This window comes from Bombina bombina, chromosome 10 (assembly GCF_027579735.1).
Source record: "Bombina bombina isolate aBomBom1 chromosome 10, aBomBom1.pri, whole genome shotgun sequence".
NCBI classification, from domain to species: domain Eukaryota; kingdom Metazoa; phylum Chordata; class Amphibia; order Anura; family Bombinatoridae; genus Bombina; species Bombina bombina.
The window spans coordinates 28,170,178-28,192,632 of record NC_069508.1 but is presented as its reverse complement, the minus strand read 5'-3'; the positions used below and the strand labels follow the sequence as shown (position 1 = coordinate 28,192,632).

Here is a 22,455-nt window from a genome sequence, read left to right as displayed (position 1 = left end):
AGCTAAGGGGTTTTTATGTTTTATGTATTTTATACTTGACTAGCTTACATAGGGCTCCATGTACTAAATGGCGGGCGGACAGCTTCTCAACTCGTGGAGCTGTCTGCCCACCTTCGCTACACACGGGCAGCGGATCTGTTGATCCGCTTGCCCATATGTATCATTACACACTCATCGGAGTGTGTAATGCCCGCCCTTCAATCGCGTTACCAATCACGCGACTGAAGGGGCTGTCAATCACCGAGAGTGAGCGTGCTCTCTGTGATTTTGCCTCGCCACCTAAGAGGTGGGGTAGGTTGTAGGAAGCAGCGGTCTAATGACTGCTGCTTCTTACATTGCGGGAAGCAGGCTCCCATATGCGAACCTGCCCCGCAAAGGCTCTGGAGCAGCTTTAGCTGCTTTGTACATGGAGCCCATTGTATTAAAGTTGCATTGTCCTACGGCTAGACAAGGTGTGTTCTCAACTTATAGGTTCCACCTGCTGTAGTCGGCTTGCTAATATATACAAAGCTAGCGCTTGTTTTAAATATTAATAAAAAGCTTTTAACCACAGATGCTGTTCTCTTCATTGGACGCTGCTCAAGGATACAACTTTACCTATGTGCTTATTTTCACCTACTATCTTGTGAGCAGTTTGTAAAAAATAAATGGGGCTCACCAGCTGTAATCTACACTTAGATCTCTGTTTGCGCTTTCTCTCACCCCCTTCCAGCTTTTTACTATTGGTTTGAACTGACCTTAAAGATCAGCAGAAGCTGCAGAATATAACGGGAATATTTTCCACATTTGCTGAAAAACAAGGACATCTCTGGAGAAACCTTGGGGATATCAGAACCTGATTTATGCTATTTATATACTAGAGACGGTACCATAACAAGTGTTTTACAATACAGATTGACTTTTATTTATTATTTTTCATATTCATGAGGTAAACGTAAATTGTTTTATATTTTATAACTTTTGATTTATTTCTCTTATCTCTAATATCATTGTATTATTATTTAATATTTGTATTGGGTACCTTTAGATTTATTTATTTAGAGAGTGCAGTGCTTTTTTTGTTTATGTTTTAAAACAGGCCAAGACATTTACATCTAAATCCAGAGTGTGTGGAGTACTTTCTACTGTGGAGACTGTGGGGCCGAATTATGATGCTCCTGTTTCCGCGCAAGCCTTCAGGCTCGCCAGAGACAGCAGTTATGAAGCAGCGGACTAAAGACCGCAGCTCCATAACGTGTTCGCCTGCTCTGAGGCTGCGGACATCAATTGGCCTGATCCTATATGATCTGGCTGATTGTCATCTCCTGCTAGCGGTCGCTTGTGCAATGATAAATGCTGACAGCGTATGCTGTCGGCATTTATCGATGTGCGACAGACATGATGCGCTACATTGTATCATGTCCGCTCGCACTTTCATAAATCAGCCCCTGTGTGTCAAAACTGTTCCTGGGACAAAACTCCAACATGTATAATAAAACGTAATGAAATAAATATAAAATAAACACATACTGTCCATATATACATGTATACTAGGTGTAGGGTATTTAAGAAAGAAAACACTAGCATTAGAAAAACAAAGTACCTGAAATCCAGACCGAATTCCTGCGCAGATGTTTGTTCCTCCCCCTGCACTTTTTGGAAGAAGTTTTCTGAGCTGTTCACGACTCGCTCCATTTACTATTTTCACTAGATTTGAACTGATTGATGCTGAACTCTGGAACTGGACAATTCCAACATAAGAATGCAGCTCAATGATCTCAATAAGGAAGACTTCTGCAGCCTGATAGAGTCGTCCTATGCGATTACTCTAAAAAATGATTAAAAAAAGTTGCCAGATAATAACTTTTAGTATAACGTTAAAAAACATTTATAATAATAAATAAAATAATGTCTAGGGGGGTAAATTTATCAAGCAGTGATTCTGCAATCTACCCCCGTAGTTTCAGGTTCCCCTGAAACGTAAGTTAAGAAGCAGCAGTCTTAAGACAGCTGCTCCTTAACTCATCTGCCACCTTTGAGGTGGTGGGCAACAATGATCTCGATCGTATCTGATCGGGTTGATTGACACTCACTGCTAGAGGCCTATTGGCCGCAAATCTGCAGGGGGCGGCATTGCAACAGCAGTTCACCAGAACTGCTGGTGCAATGATAAATGCCAAGAGCGTATGCTGTTGGCATTTATCGATGTGCAGTGGACATGATCCGCAATATCGGATCATGTCCGCTCGCACCATCATAAATAGGCCCCAAAGTGGTAGGCGCACAAACTGGTTATACTCACAAGATTGCAGTTAAAATAGATCTTTTATTAAAATCATCACAGAGGTGTCTTCAAGTGCAGCTTCAGGTTTTATTTAAAATACAGCTCAACGCGTTTCGGCTAACAGAAGCCTTTATCAAGAGCATAAAATTAAAACAATTTCTGGAACAAATGGTTATAACCATTTGTTCCAGAAATTGTTTTAATTTTTTTTTTTACAAAAACCTACCTCCTGCAGGTCCTCTGTACTTCATCAGCAATGACAAAAGCGGCTTCCTCCAATCATGGCTTACCCCCAAGGAGCGTCCATCTGGTGAGGCCATGCCGTGATTGGAGGAAGCTGGTTTCGTCATTGCTGTGTAAGTACAGCAGGGGGGATAAGTGATCTGGCGGTTCAGGAGAAGAATGTATTTGTAAAATCCAGTGCAATGTAAACTTTCATAAATGACAGTGCCCCTGTTTTTAATAGTTTTGTTAAAAACCGGGCACTTTATCATGAAAGTTGTTATTCACTTTAATACCGTTGTACAGTGTGAAATGACAATAGCAATTTACATGTGTGAAATTAACGTTTTTATTTCCCTAAAGAAAAACAAAACTTGTAAATGAATTATTGAATTATATATATTTGAGCTAAGGGTATATATAATATGTGTGCTGGACGCGTTATTGATATGCATTTTACTGTAAAATTGTTCCTTATAAAAAAGTTATAATTTCATGTATTATAAAAGCCATATTTTTGTGTCATTTTATTAGGTTTTGTTGTAGAATCAAGATTAACAGTTTAAGATATGAATATCTTGTATTATAAACATGGCCGCAACTTTTCCGCTTACAATGAAAAATATCATTTGTAAAATAGCGCTATTTCTTCTATTGAAACTAATGAGTCGCTTCATTCTTGCAAAACTGTAAATTTTCACAGTAGAGAACAGGAAAGATAATTAAAAAAAGGTGAAAAGTTAAAATATAGGGCAGAGATGGATAAATGACCCAGAAACAAATTATTACTTATTTTTTAGTATTGTTCTTATGTATATGCATAGTTTATATGAGCAATTAAATTGATATTGAATTATTGTTATCTTACTTTCCTCTTAAAGAGGGTATTTTAAAATGTATTTAAAAGAATGAGCAAATATTTGACAATATTTGTAAAAATAATACATTTTGGTGCCATTTTTTGTAAACATATTTAAATAAAGTGTTTACTGAAAATTCAATTTTAAATTCAAATGTTCATTCTCACAAACGGAATAATGTTTAATACATTTTTTAACAATTTTTTATGCAAATAAAAAAAAAATACTATTGTGTACAGAGAGAGATTTACTTAGAATCCACTGTTTTTGTTTGAATATTTTGTTTATATATTTCAGATGTTTTTGTTTTTTTTACAGTTATGTCCATAAGTATTTGGACATCAATAAAGTTATATTTATTTTAGCTGTTAAAAAAAATATTGTAGATAATATAATTAGATAATTAATGTTGACTAAAAGTACAGACTATCAGCTTTAATTTGAGAGTACATCCAAATTGAGTGACTAGTTTAGAAATGACAGCACTTATTATGTGTAGTCCTCTCCTTTTCAAGGGACCAAAAGTAATTGAACAAGTGACAGTAACTCTGTTTTATTACGTGGACTGTTATCTTGATATTTCATTAACAATAAAAGCAGTTAATAAATCTATGTGGAGTTTGCACTTGGAAGCTCTTGGTGTGAACTCTCAATATTAGTACTAAGAGCTGATAAAGAAAGTAAAGCAGGCCTTCACGCCTGGCCATGCCCCTTTCATGACCATTCACGTCCGGCCATGCCCCCTTCACACCCGGCCATGCCCACTTCTGCCGCAGATGATGGATCAGCTAGGGAGTAGGACTTAAAGGCCAGGTGTGTTTGTCCTCGTGCTGTCTCTACTGCGCATGACAGCTTCGGACAAACACACTTGGAGGCCTAGTTATCAACGTGTCTACTTACCTGCCATCGCCGTCCCCAATACGCCCGCCTAAGTTCGCCTCACATCGCCGCCGCGGACCTGAATACGCTCGCCAAAGTTATCAATAAAGCTGTCAAAAAGCCGCGCACCAAGTACGGGGCGATGAGCAGCGGACTGTGATAGTTATCACTCATCCAATCTCGCTGCTCTTCGGCTTTTTCCCAGCTTTATTGATACCCCTGTCACTAAGCACCCACACTTAACTACACTGTTCTACCCCCTATACCGGCACCCCTGGAGCCCCCCGCAACTAAATAAAGCTATTAACCCCTAAACCGCCGCTCCTAGACCCCGCCTCAACTATAATAAATGTATTAACCCCTAAACCGCCGCTCCGGGAGCCCACTGCCACCTACATTATACCTAGTAACCCGTATCCTGCCCCCCTATAACACCGCCACCTATAATAAATGTATTAACCCCTATCCTGCCGATCCCGGACCCCGCCGCAACTAAATAAATTGTTTAACCCCTAAACCGCCGCTCCCGGACCCCGCCGCCACCTATATTATACTTATTAACCCCTAATCTGCCCCCCCTACACCATCGCCACCTATAATAAATTTATTAACCCCTATCCTGCCCCCCCACACCGCCGCAACTATAATAAATATGTTAACTCCTAAACCTAAGTCTAACCCTAACCCTAACACCCACCTAACTTAAATATTAATTAAATACATCTAAATATTATAACTAAATTAATCCTATTTAAAACTAAATACTTACCTTTAAAATAAACCCTAATATAGCTACAATATAAATAATAATTATATTGTATATATCTTAGGATTTATTTTTATTTTACAGGCAAATTTCAATTTATTTTAACTAGGTACAATAACTATTAAATAGTTATTAACAATTTAATAGCTACCTAGCTAAAATAAAGAGAAATTTACCTGTAAAATAAAAACTAACCTAAGTTACAATTACACCTAACACTACACTATCATTAAATAAATTTAATTATTTAAAACTAAATACTTACTTGTAAAATAAACCCTAAGATAGCTACAATGTAATTAATAATTACATTGTAGCTATTTTAGGATTTATATTTATTTTACAGGTAACTTTGTATTTATTTTAGCTAGTTAGAATAGTTATTGAATAGTTATTAACTATTTAATATCTACCTAGCTAAAAGAAATACAAAATTACCTGTAAAATAAATCCTAACCTAAGTTACAATTAAACCTAACACTACACTAACATTAAATAAATTAAATTAATTAACTACAAATAACTACAATTAAATACAATTAAATAAACTAACTAAAGTACAAAAAAATAAAAAAAAATAAGTTACAAACATTTAAAAAATCCAAGATGGCGTACATCGAATTCCGATTGGCTGATAGGATTCTATCAGCCAATTGGAATTAAGGTAGGAAAAATCTGATTGGCTGATTGAATCAGCCAATCAGATTGAAGTTCAATCCGATTGGCTGATCCAATCAGCCAATCAGATTGAGCTTGCATTCTATTGGCTGATCGGAACAGCCAATAGAATGCGAGCTCAATCTGATTGGCTGATTTAATCAGCCAATCAGATTTTTCCTACCTTAATTCTGATTGGCTGATAGAATCCTATCAGCCAATTGGAATTCGAGGGACGCCATCTTGGATGATGTCACTTAAAGGAACCGTCATTCGTCGGGAAGTCGTCGGTGGAAGAAGATGGCTCCGCGTCGGCTCGTCTGAAGATGGCTCCGCTCCGCTCTGGATGGATGAAGATTGAAGACGCCGCCTGGATGAAGACTTCAATTGGATGGAAGACCTCTTCAGCGCCCCTTGGATGATGACTTCAATCGGATGGAAGACTTCTTCAGCGCCCCTTGGATGAATACTTCAGCCGCTGCGGATTTCCTCTTCTGTTCCATCGGTGGTCGGCTGGCTGAAGACGGCTAAAGGTAGGATGATCTTCAGGGGGGTAGTGTTAGGTTTATTTAAGGGGGGTTTGGGTTAGAGTAGGGGTGTGTGGGTGGTGGGTTTTAATGTTGGGGGGGTTGTAATTTTTTTTTACAGGCAAAAGAGCTGATTTCTTTGGGGCATGCCCCGCAAAAGGCCCTTTTAAGGGCTGATAAGGTAATAGAGCTGTTAACTTTTTAATGTAGAATAGGGTAGGGCATTTTTTTATTTTAGGGGGATTTGTTATTTTATTAGGGGGCTTAGATTAGGTGTAAGTAGCTTAAAATTGTTGTAATATTTTTTAAATGTTTGTAACTTATTTTTTTTATTTTTTGTAACTTAGTTTTTTTATTTTTTGTACTTTAGTTAGTTTATTTAATTGTATTTAATTGTAGTTATTTGTAGTTAATTAATTTAATTTATTTAATGATAGTGTAGTGTTAGGTTTAATTGTAACTTAGGTTAGGATTTATTTTACAGGTAATTTTGTATTTCTTTTAGCTAGGTAGATATTAAATAGTTAATAACTATTTAACCCCTTAACAACGCATGTCGTACAGGGTACGTCTTACACAAGCTGGTCTTTAAAGACCAGCGACGTACCCTGTACGTCGTTAAGGGTTTCAAGCGGCTGGAAGTGATCCTGATCGCTTCCAGCTGCTTTCAAGGTATTGCAGTGATGCCTCGATATTGAGGCATCACTACAATACCTTTTTAGGCACACCGATGCAGAGAGAGCCACTCTGTGGCCCTCTCTGCATCGGCCAGTGATCGTTGGTGGGTGGGAGCCATTGTAGGGAGGTGGGTGGGCAGCCCATCACTAGGTTACTACTTCCTTCCGGCTGTGGTTGATGCCGGGTGTGCGCGTGAGCGCGCGCGTGCGCACCCGCGATCTAGCCAGACACCTATTGCTGGGGGAAAATGTTTTGCAGGGAGAGGGTGGTGGGTGCAGAGGAGTGGTGATCTGGGGGTGATCAGGGGGTGATCTGCGAGGGGGATGGGGGAGGGTATGGAGGGGGGCAGCTACACTACAGAAAAAGTTAGGTTAAAAATATATAAATAATATTTTATTGCAAATTGGGTACTGGCAGACAGCTGCCAGTACCCAAAATGGTGGCTAATAGTTACTGGGGGGAGGGTTAGAGAGCTCTTTGGGGGGGATCAGGGAGGTTGGGGCTAAGGGGGGAACCTACAAAGCAGAATATGTTTTTTTTTTTTTTTTTAATAATTAAAAAAAAAAAAAAAACACTTTTATTTTAGTACTGGCAGACTTTCTGCCAGTACTTAAGATGGCGGGGACAATTGTGGGGTGGGGGAGGGAAGAGAGCTATTTGGGAGGGATCAGGGGGTGGGATGTGTCAGGTGGGAGGCTGATCTCTACACTAAAGCTAAAATTAACCCTACAAGCTACCTAATTAACCCTGTCACTGCTAGGCATAATACAAATTTGGTGCGCAGCGGCATTTAGCGGCCTTCTTATTACCAAAAAGCAATGCCAAAGCCATATATGTCTGCTATTTCTGAACAAAGGGGATCCCAGAGCAGCATTTACAACCATTTGTGCCATAATTGCACAAGCTGTTTGTAAATAATTTCAGTGAGAAACCTAAAATTAGTGAAAAAGTTAACAATTTTTTTTATTTGATCGCATTTGGCGGTGAAATGGTGGCATGAAATATATCAAAATGGGCCTAGATCAATACTTTGGGTTATCTACACTACCCTAAAGCTAAAATTAACCCTACAAGCTCCCTACAAGCTACCTAATTAACCCCTTCACTGCTGGGCCTAATACAAATGTGGTGCGCAGCGACATTTAGCAGCCTTCTAATTACCAAAAAGCAACGCCAAAGCCATATATGTCTGCTATTTCTGAACAAAGGGGATCCCAGAGAAGCATTTACAACCATTTGTGCCATAATTGCACAAGTTGTTTGTAAATAATTTCAGTGAGAAACCTAATATTTGTGAAAAAGTTTGTGAAAAAGTGAACATTTTTTTTTATTTGATCGCATTTGGTGGTGAAATGGTGGCATGAAATATACCAAAATGGGCCTAGATCAATACTTTGGGATGTCTTCTAAAAAAATATATACATGTCAAGGTATATTCAGGGATTCCTGACAGATATCAGTGTTCCAATGTAACTCGCTAATTTTGAAAAAAAAAATGGTTTGGAAATAGCAAAGTGCTACTTGTATTTATTGCCCTATAACTTACAAAAAAATCAAAGAACATGTAAACATTGGGTATTTCTAAACTCAGGACAAAATTTAGAAACTATTTAGCATGGGTGTTTTTTGGAGGTTGTAGATGTGTAACAGATTTTGGGGGTCAAAGTTAGAAAAAGTGTGTTTTTTTCCCATTTTTTCATCATATATTATAATTTTTTTATGGTAAATTATAAGATATGATGAAAATAATGGTATCTTTAGAAAGTCCATTTAATGGCGAAAAAAAACGGTATATAATATGTGTGAGTACAGTAAATGAGTAAGAGGAAAATTGCAGCTAAACACAAACACCGCAGAAATGTAAAAATAGTCCTGGTCCTTAAGGAAAAGAATTTGAAAAATGGCCTTGTCCTTAAGGGGTTAATAACTATTCTAACTAGCTAAAATAAATACAAAATTACCTGTAAAATAAATATAAATCCTAAAATAGCTACAATGTAATTATTAATTATATTGTAGCTATCTTAGGGTTTATTTTACAGGTAAGTATTTAGTTTTAAATAGGAATAATTTATTTAATGATAGTGTAGTGTTAGGTGTAATTGTAACTTAGGTTAGTTTTTATTTTACAGTTAAATTTCTCTTTATTTTAGCTAGGTAAGCTATTAAATAGTTAATAACTATTTAATAGCTATTGTACCTAGTTAAAATAAATTGAAAGGTACCTGTAAAATAAAAATAAATCCTAAGATAGCTACAATATAATTATTAGTTATATTGTAGCTATATTAGGGTTTATTTTAAAGGTATGTATTTAGTTTTAAATAGGATTAATTTAGTTAATAAGAGTTATAATATTTAGATGTATTTAATTAATATTTAAGTTAGGTGGGTGTGTGGGTGTTAGGGTTAGACTTAGGTTTAGGGGTTAATAATTTTATTATAGTGGCGGCGTTGTAGGGGGGCAGGAAAGGGGTTAATAAATTTATTATAGGTTGCGGCGGTATAGGGGTTAAACAATGTATTTAGTTGCGGCGGGGTCCTGGATCGGCAGGGTAGGGGTTAATAAATTTATTATAGGTGGCGGCGGTGTAGGGGGGGCAGGATAGGGGTTAATAGGTATTATGTAGGTGGCGGCGGGGTCCGGGAGCGGCGGTTTAGGGGTTAACATATTTATTATAGTTGCGGCGGGGTCCAGGAGCGGCGGTTTAGGGGGGAATAACTTTATTTAGTTGCGGCAGTGTAGGGGGTGGCAGATTAAGGGTTAATATGTAAAATGTAGGTTGCGGCGGTCCGGGAGCGGCGGTTAAGGGGGTAATAAATGTATTTAGTTGCGGCGGTGTAGGGGGGGGCAGATTAGGGGTGTTTAGACTCGGGGTACATGTTAGGTTGTTAGGTGTACACATTTCCCATAGGAATCAATGGGATGTCAGGCAGCAGCGAACATGAGCTTTCGCTATGGTCAGACTCCCTTTGATTCCTATGGGATCCGCAGCCTCCAGGGTGGCGGATTGAAAACCAGGTACGCTGGGCCGGAAAAGTGCCGAGCGTACCTGGTAGTTTTTTGATAACTAGCAAAAGTAGTCAGATTGTGCCGAACTTGTGTTCGGAACATCTGAAGTGACGTAAGAATCGATCTGTGTCGGACTGAGTCCAGCGGATCGAAGATTACGTCACAAAATTCTACTTTTGCCGGGCAGCAGGGCTTGATAACTAAGGCGAATCAACCTTGTCACAAATACGCTGTGGAATTCCAGGGTATTTGAGGTTGACGGCTTGATAACTAGGGGCCTTGGCCTTTTATATAATAGGATGCCTGAATTGTTAAGACTCCTTTATATCATGGGGCCCCTCTAGACTCCATATCCCAGTAAGAAATTAGAAATGTTGGAGGTAGATAATTGTGTTATTTGTGACAAATAAGGAACAATTTGCTATATATTTTAGAAAATGTTTAACAATGTTGAATAGGAAGCTGAACTATGAATTGTGTATATACAGAGAATGCAAATAATGCATGGAATACTTACAGTGGCCATGCTTCCTGAAACATCAAGTACTAACGTGATGACTCTGTCGCCGGGCTGCAATAGGGAGAACATAGGAGGAGCAGGTACAGATGGGTTACTTGATGGAGGAGTAGATGTAATGTCAGTGGAATTCATGATGACCTCCCAAGTACTGCGCAAGTTGCACATTCTGTTTTGTAAGGTTGGAGCCTCTATATTATGTGTGCTTGCATCACAGAACTTAGATACCTAAATTAATTTTAAAAAAAAAGTTTATATATATATAATTGCGTACAATTTATATTCCAATGGAATATACAGTATGACTTACATATTACATTAATTGTTTTGTATGAGCTTTGGATACCACAGCAATAAATGTTTTTAAATATTTTAAAAGTATTATTAGAACAATATGCATTGTTTCCAATGCAGAGACAGCTTCCTTAAACAACCTCTTGGGTGTGTTTATCTTATGTCCATTACATTGGAAAATTAGGGACAGAAATAAGTCAGCTACTACACTAATCAAGCAATCACTACGTAGCATACTGTAGGCCGAGGGTTCTGGATTCTGGATTCTGCAGCATGATGTTTCTCTAGGGTAAGTAGAAAAAACACATCTTTTGAAATAAAAAAAAAAAACAGAAAAAATGGACAAAATAAATGTGAAGGTACACAAATGTATTTTATGTTTAAAAAAACTTGACTTTCATTTTCATAATTATTTTTTTTTTTTAAATCCTACCAATAACATGTTCCTAACAGACCTATCTGTAGGGCATGTTTTTTTTTTTTAACACTAGCATCCCTTGGTAACTAGGGGCCCGATGATCAAAGATGCTCCAGCTTGGAGAGAAATTATAGTGCAGACTCCCCAGGCTAGGCTAAACTAATTAAATTCTCTAAGAAAAAGAGAGGAACCTGGAAGTCCCAGAGAAATGAGAAATGACTTTCACAAAAATAATTTAGGTTCTCTAGGATATAGAACCTCACAGGGGAGAGTGAAGTTAACAGGGGGCACTTGACACTGATATAAAGGCCTCTAGTTATTAAGCTCCGTAATTTGCTTGCATTAGCCGGCCCAATATGCCCGCCTAAGCTCGCCTCACATCGCCGCCGCGGACCTAAATACGCTCGCCAAAGTTATTAAAAAAGCTGTCCAAAAGCCGTGCACCAAGTACGGGGCGATGAGCAGCGGACTGTGATAGTTATCACACATCGATCTCGCTGCTCTTCGGCTTTTCTACAGCTTTATTAATACCCCTGTCACTAAGCACTCACACTATACTATACTGTTCTACCCCCTATACCGGTGCCCCCGGAGCCCCCCGCAACTAAATAAAGTTATTACCCCCTAAACTTCCGCTCCTAGACCCCGACCCCGCAACTAAATAAAGTTATTACCCCCTAAACCTCCGCTCCTAGACCACGCCGCAACTATAATAAATGTATTAACCCCTAAACCGCCGCTCCCGGACCCCGCTGCCACCTACATTATACCTATTAACCCCTATCCTGCACCCCCTTATACCGCCGCCACCCATAATAAATTTATTAACCCCTATCCTGCGGATCCCGGACCTCGCCGCAACTAAATAAATTGTTCAACCCCTAAACCGCTGCTCCCGGACCCCGCCGCCACCTATATTAAACTTATTAACCCCTAATCTGCCCCCCCCTAAACCGTCGCCACCTATATTAAATTAATTAACCCCTATCCTGCCCCCCTATACCGCCGCAACCTATAATAAAATTATTAACCCCTAAACCTAAGTCTAACCCTAACCCTAACACCCCCCTAACTTAAATATTAATTAAATAAATCTAAATAAAATTACTATTATTAACTAAATTAATCCTATTTAAAACTAAATACTTACCTTTAAAATAAACCCTAATATAGCTACAATATAACTAATAATTATATTGTAGCTATTTTAGGATTTATTTTTATTTTACAGGCAAATTTCAATTTATTTTAACTAGGTACAATAGCTATTAAATAGTTAATAACTCTTTAATAGCTACCTAGTTAAAATAAAGACAAATTTACCTGTAAAATAAAAACTAACCTAAGTTACAATTACACCTAACACTACACTATCATTAAATTAATTATTCCTATTTAAAACTAAATACTTACCTGTAAAATAAACCCTAATATAGCTACAATGTAATTAATAATTACAGTGTAGCTATTTTAGGATTTAAATTTATTTTATAGGTAACTTTGTATTTATTTTAACTAGGTAGAATAGTTATTAAATAGTTATTAACTATTTAATAACTACCTAGCTAAAAGAAATACAAATTTACCTGTAAAAAAATCCTAACCTAAGTTACAATTTAACCCTACACTACACTATCATTAAATAAATTAAATTAAATAAATTAAATTAAAGCCCCCCAAAATAAAAAATGCCTTACCCTATTCTAAATTACAAAAGTTAACAGCTCTATTACCAGCCCTTAAAAGGGCCTTTTGCGGGGCATGCCCCAAAGTAATCAGCTCTTTTGCGTGTAAAAAAAAATACAATACCACCCCCCAACATTAAAACCCATCACCCACATACCCCTACTCTAACCCACCTGAACCCCCCTTAAAAAACCTAACACTAACCCCCTGAAGATCTCCCTTCCTTGAGTCGTCTTCAGCCAGCCGGCTACCAATGGAACAGAAGAGGACATCAAGAGCGGCCGAAGTCATCATCCAAGGAGCGCTGAAGAGGTCTTCCATCTGATAGAAGTCTTCATCCATGCAGCGTCTTCAATCTTCATCCATCTGGAGCGTAGCGAAGCCTTCTTCAAACGAGCCGACGCAGAGCCATCCTCTTCCAACGACGCCTACCTGACGAATGGATATTCCTTTAAGTGACGTCATCCAAGATGGCGTCCCTCGAATTCCGATTGACTGATAGGATTCTATCAGCCAATTGGAATTAAGGTAGGAAAAATCTGATTGGCTGATGCAATCAGCCAATCAGATTGAGCTTGCATTCTATTGGCTGATCGGAACAGCCAATAGAATGCAAGCTCAATCTGATTGGCTGATTAGATCAGCCAATCGGATTGAACTTCAATCTGATTGGCTGATTGCATCAGCCAATCAGATTTTTCCTACCTTAATTCCGATTGGCTGATAGAATCCTATCAGCCAATTGGAATTTGAGGGACGCCATCTTGGATGACGTCACTTAAAGGAATATCCATTCATCGGGTAGGCGTCGTTGGAAGAGGATGGCTCCGCGTCAGCTCGTTTGAAGAAGGGTCCGCTACACTCCGGATGGATGAAGATTGAAGACGCCGCATGGATGAAGACTTCTATCAGATGGAAGACCTCTTCAGTGCCCCTTGGATGACGACTTCGGCTGCACCGGATGTCCTCTTCTGTTCCATCGGTGGCCGGCTGGCTGAAGACGACTCAAGGTAGGGAGATCTTCAGGGGGTTAGTGTTAGGTTTTTTAAGGGGGTTAGAGTATTGGTATGTGGGTGGTGGGTTTTAATGTTGGGGGGGTTGTATTTTTTTTTACACGCAAAAGAGCTGATTACTTTGGGGCATGCCCCGCAAAAGGCCCTTTTAAGGGCTGGTAATAGAGGTGTTAACTTTTGTAATTTAGAATAGGGTAGGGTATTTTTTTATTTTGGGGGGCCTTGTTATTTTATTAGGGGGCTTAGATTAGGTGTAATTAGCTTAAAAATCTTGTAATATTTTTTTTATTTTTTGTAACTTAGTTTTTTTATTTTTTTGTACTTTAGTTAGTTTATTTAATTGTATTTAATTGTAGGTATTTGTAGTTAATTAATTTAATTTATTTAATGATAGTGTAGTGTTAAGTTTAATTGTAACTTAGGTTAGGATTTATTTTACAGGTAAATTTGTATTTCTTTTAGCTAGGTAGTTATTAAATAGTTAATAACTATTTCATAACTATTCTACCTAGTTAAAATAAATACAGTTACCTGTAAAATAAATTTAAATCCTAAAATAGCTACAATGTAATTATTAATTATATTGTAGCTATATTAGGGTTTATTTTACAGGTAAGTAGTTTTAAATAGGAATAATTTATTTAATGATAGTGTAGTGTTAGGTGTAATTGTAACTTAGGTTAGTTTTTATTTTACAGGTAATTTTTTCTTTATTTTAACTAGGTAGATATTAAATAGTTAATTACTATTTAACAGCTTTTGTACCTTGTTAAAATAAATTGAAATTTGCCTGTAAAATAAAAATAAATCCTAAAATAGCTACAATATAATTATTAGTTATATTGTAGCTATATTAGGGTTTATTTTAAAGGTAAGTATTTAGTTTTAAATAGGATTAATTTAGTTAATAAGAATAATATTTATTTAGATTTATTTAATTAATATTTAAGTTGGGGGGTGTTAGGGTTAGACTTAGGATTAGGGGTTAATAATTTTATTATAGTGGCGGCGCTGTGGGGGGAAGGATAGGGGTTAATACATTTATTATAGGTGGCGGTGGTGTAGGGGAGGCAGGATAGGGTTAATAAATTTATTATAGGTGCTGGCAGTGTAGGGGGGCAGGATAGGGGTTAATACATTTATTATAGGTGTTGGCGGTGTAGGGGGGCAGGATAGGGGTTAATAGGTATTATGTAGGTGGCAGCGGGGTCCGGGAGTGGCGGTTTAGGGGTCAATATAATTATTATAGTTGCGGCGGGGTCCGGGAGCGGTGAATTAGGGGTTAATAAGTTTATTAGAGTGGCGGTGGGCTCCGGGAGTGGCGGTTTAGGGGTTACCATGTTTAATATAGGTGGCGGCGGTGTAGGGGGGCAGATTAGGGGTGTTTAGACTCGGGGTACATGTTAGGGTGTTAGGTGCAGACGTTTCCCATAGGAATCAATGGGATGTCGGGCAGCAGCGAACATGAGCTTTTGCTATGGTCAGACTCCCATTGATTCCTATGGGATCCACCACCTCCAGGGCGGCGGATTGAAAACCAGGTACTCTGGACCGGAAAAGTGCCGAGCGTACCTGCTAGTTTTTTGATAACGCCCAAAAGTAGTCAGATTGTGCCAAACTTGCGTTCGGAACATATGGAGTGAAGTAAGAATCGATCTGTGTCTGACTGAGTCCTGCGGATCATTGCTTACGTCACTATATTCTACTTTTGCTGGGCTGTGGTGCTTGATAACTACAGCGAATCAGCCTCGCCACAAAAACGCTGCGGAATTCCAGCATATTTGAGGTTGACGGCTTGATAACTAGAGGCCAAAGTCTCAGTTTGCAGCAGATACAAATAACATTGAAATGTGTTCACTACAATTTAACTTGCATTTACCTCAAGTTTAGTACACATTACTTTTCTAACAGAAAATTGTGGATTTTGAGCAAACTTCACCTTCATACAGCTGAAAGAGAGAGAGAGAGAGAGAGAGAGAGAGAGAGAGAGAGAGAGTAAGAGTACAGAAAAGGATCTGCACTTAATGGATTTTAAAAAGAATAGTGACTTATTTGGTGATGTTTCGAGGAACAAACTTTCCCTTCCCCAGACCTGTTGGACTGAGGAAGGAGAAATTTGTTCTCTCAAACGTCACCAAATATATCACTATTCTTGTTAAAATTCAGTGAGTGTGGATCCTTTGCTTTGCTGCATATAATGACATCCTGACACCCTGGTAGCTGTTCCTCGTTGGTGAGAGTGTGAATCCTCTTGGTCTTCAAATATATATATAATGACTATAGATTCAGACACACCCTGAGAACTTCTCTGCTTAGCCCACTTTATGAATTTGTCAATTTTTTTTTTACAAAGCATAATCAGTATTTGTAAAATCACAATCTCAAATACACAGCTTTATATCTGGGCTTATCTGTCCTGAACATCCAGAAATGCAGGGAACACTTCTTAGAGAGATATAGCAACATTTGCCTATCTATAATCTTGTGAGGAATCTTCCATTGCTGGAGAAACATTTTAGAGCATCTCATCTGAGCAGTGAGCTTTATATTATCAGTCCCTAGCGGCTAAATTCAGAGTTTTGTCGGTAACGACCCACGTAGCTAACGCTGGCTTTTTTCTGGCCGCACCTTTAAAATAACTCTGGTATTGAGAGTCCACAGAATGGCTGCGTTAGGCTCCAAAAAAGGAGCGTAGAGCATATTTAACGCAACTTCAACTCTCGATACCAGAGTTGCTTACGGACGCGGCCAGCTTCAAAAACGTGCTCATGCATGATTCCCCCATAGGAAACAATGGGGCTGTTTGAGCTGAAAAAAAACCTAACACCTGCAAAAAAGCCGCGTTCAGCTCCTAACGCAGCCCCATTGTTTGCTATGGGGAAACACTTCCTACGTCTGCACCTAACACTCTAACATGTACCCCGAGTCTAAAGACCCCTAACCTTACACTTATTAACCCCTATTCTGCCGCCCCCGCTATCGCTGACCCCTGCATATTATTATTAACCCCTAATCTGCCGCTCCGTAAACCGCTGCTACTTACATTATCCCTATGTACCCCTAATCTGCTGTCCCTAACACCGCCGACCCCTATATTATATTTATTAACCCCTAATCTGCCCCCCACAACGTCGCCTCCACCTGCCTACACTTATTAACCCCTAATCTGCCGACCGGACCGCACCGCTATTATAATAAAGTTATTAACCCCTAATCCGCCTCACTAACCCTATAATAAATAGTATTAACACCTAATCTGCCCTCCCTAACATCGCCGACACCTAACTTCAAACATTAACCCCTAATCTGCCGACTGGAGCTCACCGCTATTCTAATAAATGTATTAACCCCTAAAGCTAAGTCTAACCCTAACACTAACACCCCCCTAAGATAAATATAATTTAAATCTAACGAAATAAATTAACTCTTATTAACCCCTTAATGACCGAGGACGTACGCCACACGTCCTCAGAAAAAAGGCAGTTAACGCCTGAGGACGTGTGGCGTACGTCCTCGGTTTGGAAAGCAGCTGGAAGCGATCCTCATCGCTTCCAGCTGCTTTCCGGTTATTGCAGGATGCCTCAATATCGAGGCATCCTGCAATAACAATTTGTACCCCTCCGGTGCAGAGAGAGCCACTCTGTGGCCCTCTCTACACCGGCCATCGATGGCCGCAATCGTTGGTGGGTGGGAGCTGCAGTGGGAGGCGGGTGGGCGGCCATCGATGGCTTCAGATTCACAGAGGGGGGCGGGATCGGGGGCGGGAGAGTCAGGGGCGCGCACAGACACGCGCGCGTGCACGGGGGATCGGCGGGCGGGCGCGTGCACGGGAGGGAGCGGGTGGGAACCACTTACACTACAGAAATAATTATGTAGTAAGTGGGAGGAAGAGGGGGAGTAAATGCCCCCAAAAACTAATCTAAGGGATCTGGGAGGGGGTGGGGGTAGGGGTTGGTCGTGGGGAAGCTACACTACAGCAAAATGTAAAAAAAATAAATACAAAAAGAGGAAAAAATATTGTTAACTGGGTACTGACAGACAGCTGCCAGTACCCAAGATGGCCCCCAATAAGGCAGGGGGGGGGGTTAGAGAGCTGTTTTTGGGGGGGATCAGGGAGGTTGGGGGCTAAGGGGGGATCCTACAAAGTAGCATATGTAAATATGCTAAAGATGTATTTTTTTTTTAAAAAAAAAAACTTTTATTTTAGTACTGGCAGACTTTCTGCCAGTACTTAAGATGGCGGGGACAATTGTGGGGTGGGGGAGGGAAGGGAGCTGTTTGGGAGATATCAGGGGGTCTGATGTGTCAGGTGGGAGGCTGATCTCTACACTAAAGCTAAAATTAACCCCGCAAGCTCCCTACAAACTACCTAATTAACCCCTTGACTGCTAGCCATAATACATGTGTGATGCGCAGCAGCACTTTGCGGCCTTCTAATTACCAAAAAGCAACCCCAAAGTCATATATGTCTGCTATTTCTGAACAAAGGGGATCCCAGAGAAGCATTTACAACTATTTGTGCCATAATTGCACATGCTGTTTGTAAATAATTTCAGTGAGAAACCTAAAATTGTGAAAAATTTAGCGTTTTTTTTTAATTTGATTGCATTTGGCGGTGAAATGGTGGCATGAAATATACCAAAATGGGCCTAGATCAATACTTGGGGTTGTCTACTACACTACACTGAAGCTAAAATTAACCCTAGAAGCTCCCTACATGCTCCCTAATTAACCCCTTCACTGCTGGGCATAATACACGTGTGGTGCGCAGTCGCATTTAGCAGCCTTCTAATTATTAAAAAGCAAAACCAAAGCCATATATGTCTGCTATTTATGAACAAAGGGGATCCCAGAGAAGCATTTACAACCATGTATGCTATAATTGCATAAGTTTTTTGTAAATAATTTCAGTGAGAAACCTAAAGTTTGTGAAAAAAATTGTGAAAAAGTGAACATTTTTTTTTATTTGATCGCATTTGGCGGTGAAATGGTGGCATGAAATATACCAAAATGGGCCTAGATCAATACTTTGGGATGTCTTCTAAAAAAAAATATATACATGTCAAGGGATATTCAGGGATTCCTGAAAGATATCAGTGTTCCAATGTAACTAGCGCTAATTTTGAAAAAAAGTGGTTTGGAAATAGCAAAGTGCTACTTGTATTTATGGCCCTATAACTTGCAAAAAAAGCAAAGAACATGTAAACATTGGGTATTTCTAAACTCAGGACAAAATTTAGAAACTATTTAGCATGGTTTTTGTTTGGTGGTTGTAGATGTATAACAGATTTTGGGGGTCAAAGTTAGAAAAAGTGTGTTTTTTTCTATTTTTTCCTCATATTTTATAAAAAAATTTATAGTAAATTATAAGATATGAGGAAAATAATGGTATATTTTGAAAGTCCATTTAATGGCGAGAAAAACGGTATATAATATGTGTGGGTACATTAAATGAGCAAGGGGAAAATTACAGCTAAACACAAACACCGCAGAAATGTAAAAATAGCCTTGGTCCCAAACGGACAGAAAATGGAAAAGTGCTGTGGTCATTAAGGGGTTAAATAAATTATTCCTATTTAAAGCTAAATACTTACCTGTAAAATAAATCCTAATATAGCTACAATATAAATTATAATTATATTATAGCTATTTTAGGATTTATATTTATTTTACAGGTAACTTTGTATTTATTTTAACCAGGTACAATAGCTATTAAATAGTTAAGAACTATTTAATAGCTAAAATAATTAAAATAATTACAAAATTACCTGTAAAATAAATCCTAACCTAAGTTACAATTAAACCTAACACTACACTATCAATAAATTAATTAAATAAAATACCTACAATTACCTACAATTAAACCAAACACTACACTATCAATAAATTAATTAAATACAATATCTACAAATAAATACAATGAAATAAACTAACTAAAGTACAAAAAATAAAAAAGAACTAAGTTACAAAAAATAAAAAAATATTTACAAACATCAGAAAAATATTACAACAATTTTAAACTAATTACACCTACTCTAAGCCCCCTAATAAAATAACAAAGACCCCCAAAATAAAAAAATGCCCTACCCTATTCTAAATTACTAAAGTTCAAAGCTCTTTTACCTTACCAGCCCTGAACAGGGCCCTTTGCGGGCCATGCCCCAAAGAATTCAGCTCTTTTGCCTGTAAAAAAAAACATACAATACCCCCCCAACATTACAACCCACCACCCACATACCCCTAATCTAACCCAAACCCCCCTTAAATAAACCTAACACTAAGCCCATGAAGATCTTCCTACCTTGTCTTCACCATGCCAGGTATCACCGATCGTTCCAGGCTCCGAAATCTTCATCTAAGCCCAAGCGGGGGCTAGACATCCATCATCCGATGCCTGAAGAAGTCCAGAAGAGGCTCCAAAGTCTTCATCCTATCCGGGAAGAAGAGTAGATCCGGACCGGCAACCATCTTCTTCCAAGCGGCATCTTCTATCTTCATCTGATGAGGACCGGCTCCATCTTGAAGACCTCCACCGCGGACCCATCTTCTTCCGATGACTTCCCGACGAATGACGGTTCCTTTAAGGGACGTCATCCAAGATGGCGTCCCTCAAATTCCGATTGGCTGATAGGATTCTATCAGCCAATCGGAATTAAGGTAGGAAAATTCTGATTGGCTGATGGAATCAGCCAATCAGAATCAAGTTCAATCCGATTGGCTGATTCAATCAGCCAATCAGATTGAGCTTGCATTCTATTGGCTGTTCCGATCAGCCAATAGAATGCGAGCTCAATCTGATTGGCTGATCGGATCAGCCAATTGGATTGAACTTGATTCTGATTGGCTGATTCCATCATCAGCCAATCAGAATTTTCCTACCTTAATTCCGATTGGCTGATAGAATCCTATCAGCCAATCGGAATTCGAGGGACGCCATCTTGGATGACGTCCCTTAAAGGAACCGTCATTCGTCGGGAAGTCGTCGGAAGAAGAAGATGGGTCCGCGGTGGAGGTCTTCAAGATGGAGCCGGTCCTCATCGGATGAAGATAGAAGATGCCGCTTGGAAGAAGATGGTTGCCAGTCCGGATCTACTCTTCTTCCCGGATAGGATGAAGACTTTGGAGCCTCTTCTGGACTTCTTCAGCTGTTGGATGATGGATGTCTAGCCCCCGCTTGGGCTTAGATGAAGATTTCGGAGCCTGGAACGATCGGTGATACCTGGCATGGTGAAGACAAGGTAGGAAGATCTTCAGGGGCTTAGTGTTAGGTTTATTTAGGGGGGGTTTGGGTTAGATTAGGGGTATGTGGGTGGTGGGTTGTAATGTTGGGGGGGGGTATTGTATGTTTTTTTTTACAGGCAAAAGAGCTGAATTCTTTGGGGCATGACCCGCAAAGGGCCCTGTTCAGGGCTGGTAAGGTAAAAGAGCTTTGAACTTTAGTAATTTAGAATAAGGTAGGGCATTTTTTTATTTTGGGGGTCTTTGTTATTTTATTAGGGGGCTTAGAGTAGGTGTAATTAGTTTAAAATTGTTGTAATATTTTTCTGATGTTTGTAAATATTTTTTTATTTTTTGTAACTTAGTTCTTTTTTATTTTTTGTACTTTAGTTAGTTTATTTCATTGTATTTATTTGTAGATATTGTATTTAATTAATGTATTGATAGTGTAGTGTTAGGTTTAATTGTAGGTAATTGTAGGTATTTTATTTAATTAATTTATTGATAGTGTAGTGTTAGGTTTAATTGTAACTTAGGTTAGGATTTATTTTACAGGTAATTTTGTAATTATTTTAACTATTTTAGCTATTAAATAGTTCTTAACTATTTAATAGCTATTGTACCTGGTTAAAATAAATACAAAGTTACCTGTAAAATAAATATAAATCCTAAAATAGCTATAATATAATTATAATTTATATTGTAGCTATATTAGGGTTTATTTTACAGGTAAGTATTTAGCTTTAAATAGGAATAATTTATTTAATAAGAGTTAATTTATTTCGTTAGATTTAAATTATATTTAACTTAGGGGGTGTTAGTGTTAGGGTTAGACTTAGCTTTAGGGGTTAATCCATTTATTAGAATAGCGGCGAGATTCGGTCGGCAGATTAGGGGTTAATAATTGAAGTTAGGTGTCGGCGATGTTAGGGAGGGCAGATTAGGGGTTAATACTATTTATTATAGGGTTATTGAGGCGGGAGTGAGGCGGATTAGGGGTTAATAACTTTATTATAGTAGCGGTGAGATCTGCTCGGCAGATTAGGGGTTAATAAGTGTAGGCAGGTGGAGGCGACGTTGAGGGGGGCAGATTAGGGGTTAATAAATATAATATAGGGGTCGGTGGTGTTAGGGGCAGCAGATTAGGGGTACATAAGTATAACGTAGGTGGCGGTCGGCAGATTAGGGGTTAAAAAATTTTAATTGAGTGGCGGCGATGTGGGGGGACCTCGGTTTAGGGGTATATAGGTAGTTTATGGGTGTTAGTGTACTTTAGAGCACAGTAGTTAAGAGCTTTATAAACCGGCGTTAGCCCAGAAAGCTCTTAACTACTGACTTTTTTCTGCGGCTGGAGTTTTGTCGTTAGAATTCTAACGCTCACTTCATACACGACTCTAAATACCGGAGTTAGAAAGATCCCATTGAAAAGATAGGATACGCAATT

General features: G+C 38.7%; 1 protein-coding gene across 1 annotated transcript in view; it reads right to left on the bottom strand.

Annotated features, from left to right (window-relative positions):
• Positions 1 to 22,455, bottom strand: part of LOC128641111 (calcium-activated chloride channel regulator 1-like) — a 119,599-nt gene that overhangs the window by 25,470 nt on the left and 71,674 nt on the right. The window contains exons 6-7 of the mRNA XM_053693686.1: positions 10,383 to 10,610; positions 1,583 to 1,807 (exon numbers count right to left, since the gene is read on the bottom strand). Coding sequence (XP_053549661.1) covers positions 1,583 to 1,807; positions 10,383 to 10,610 — 453 coding nt within the window. The remainder of the gene's footprint in view (positions 1 to 1,582; positions 1,808 to 10,382; positions 10,611 to 22,455) is intronic.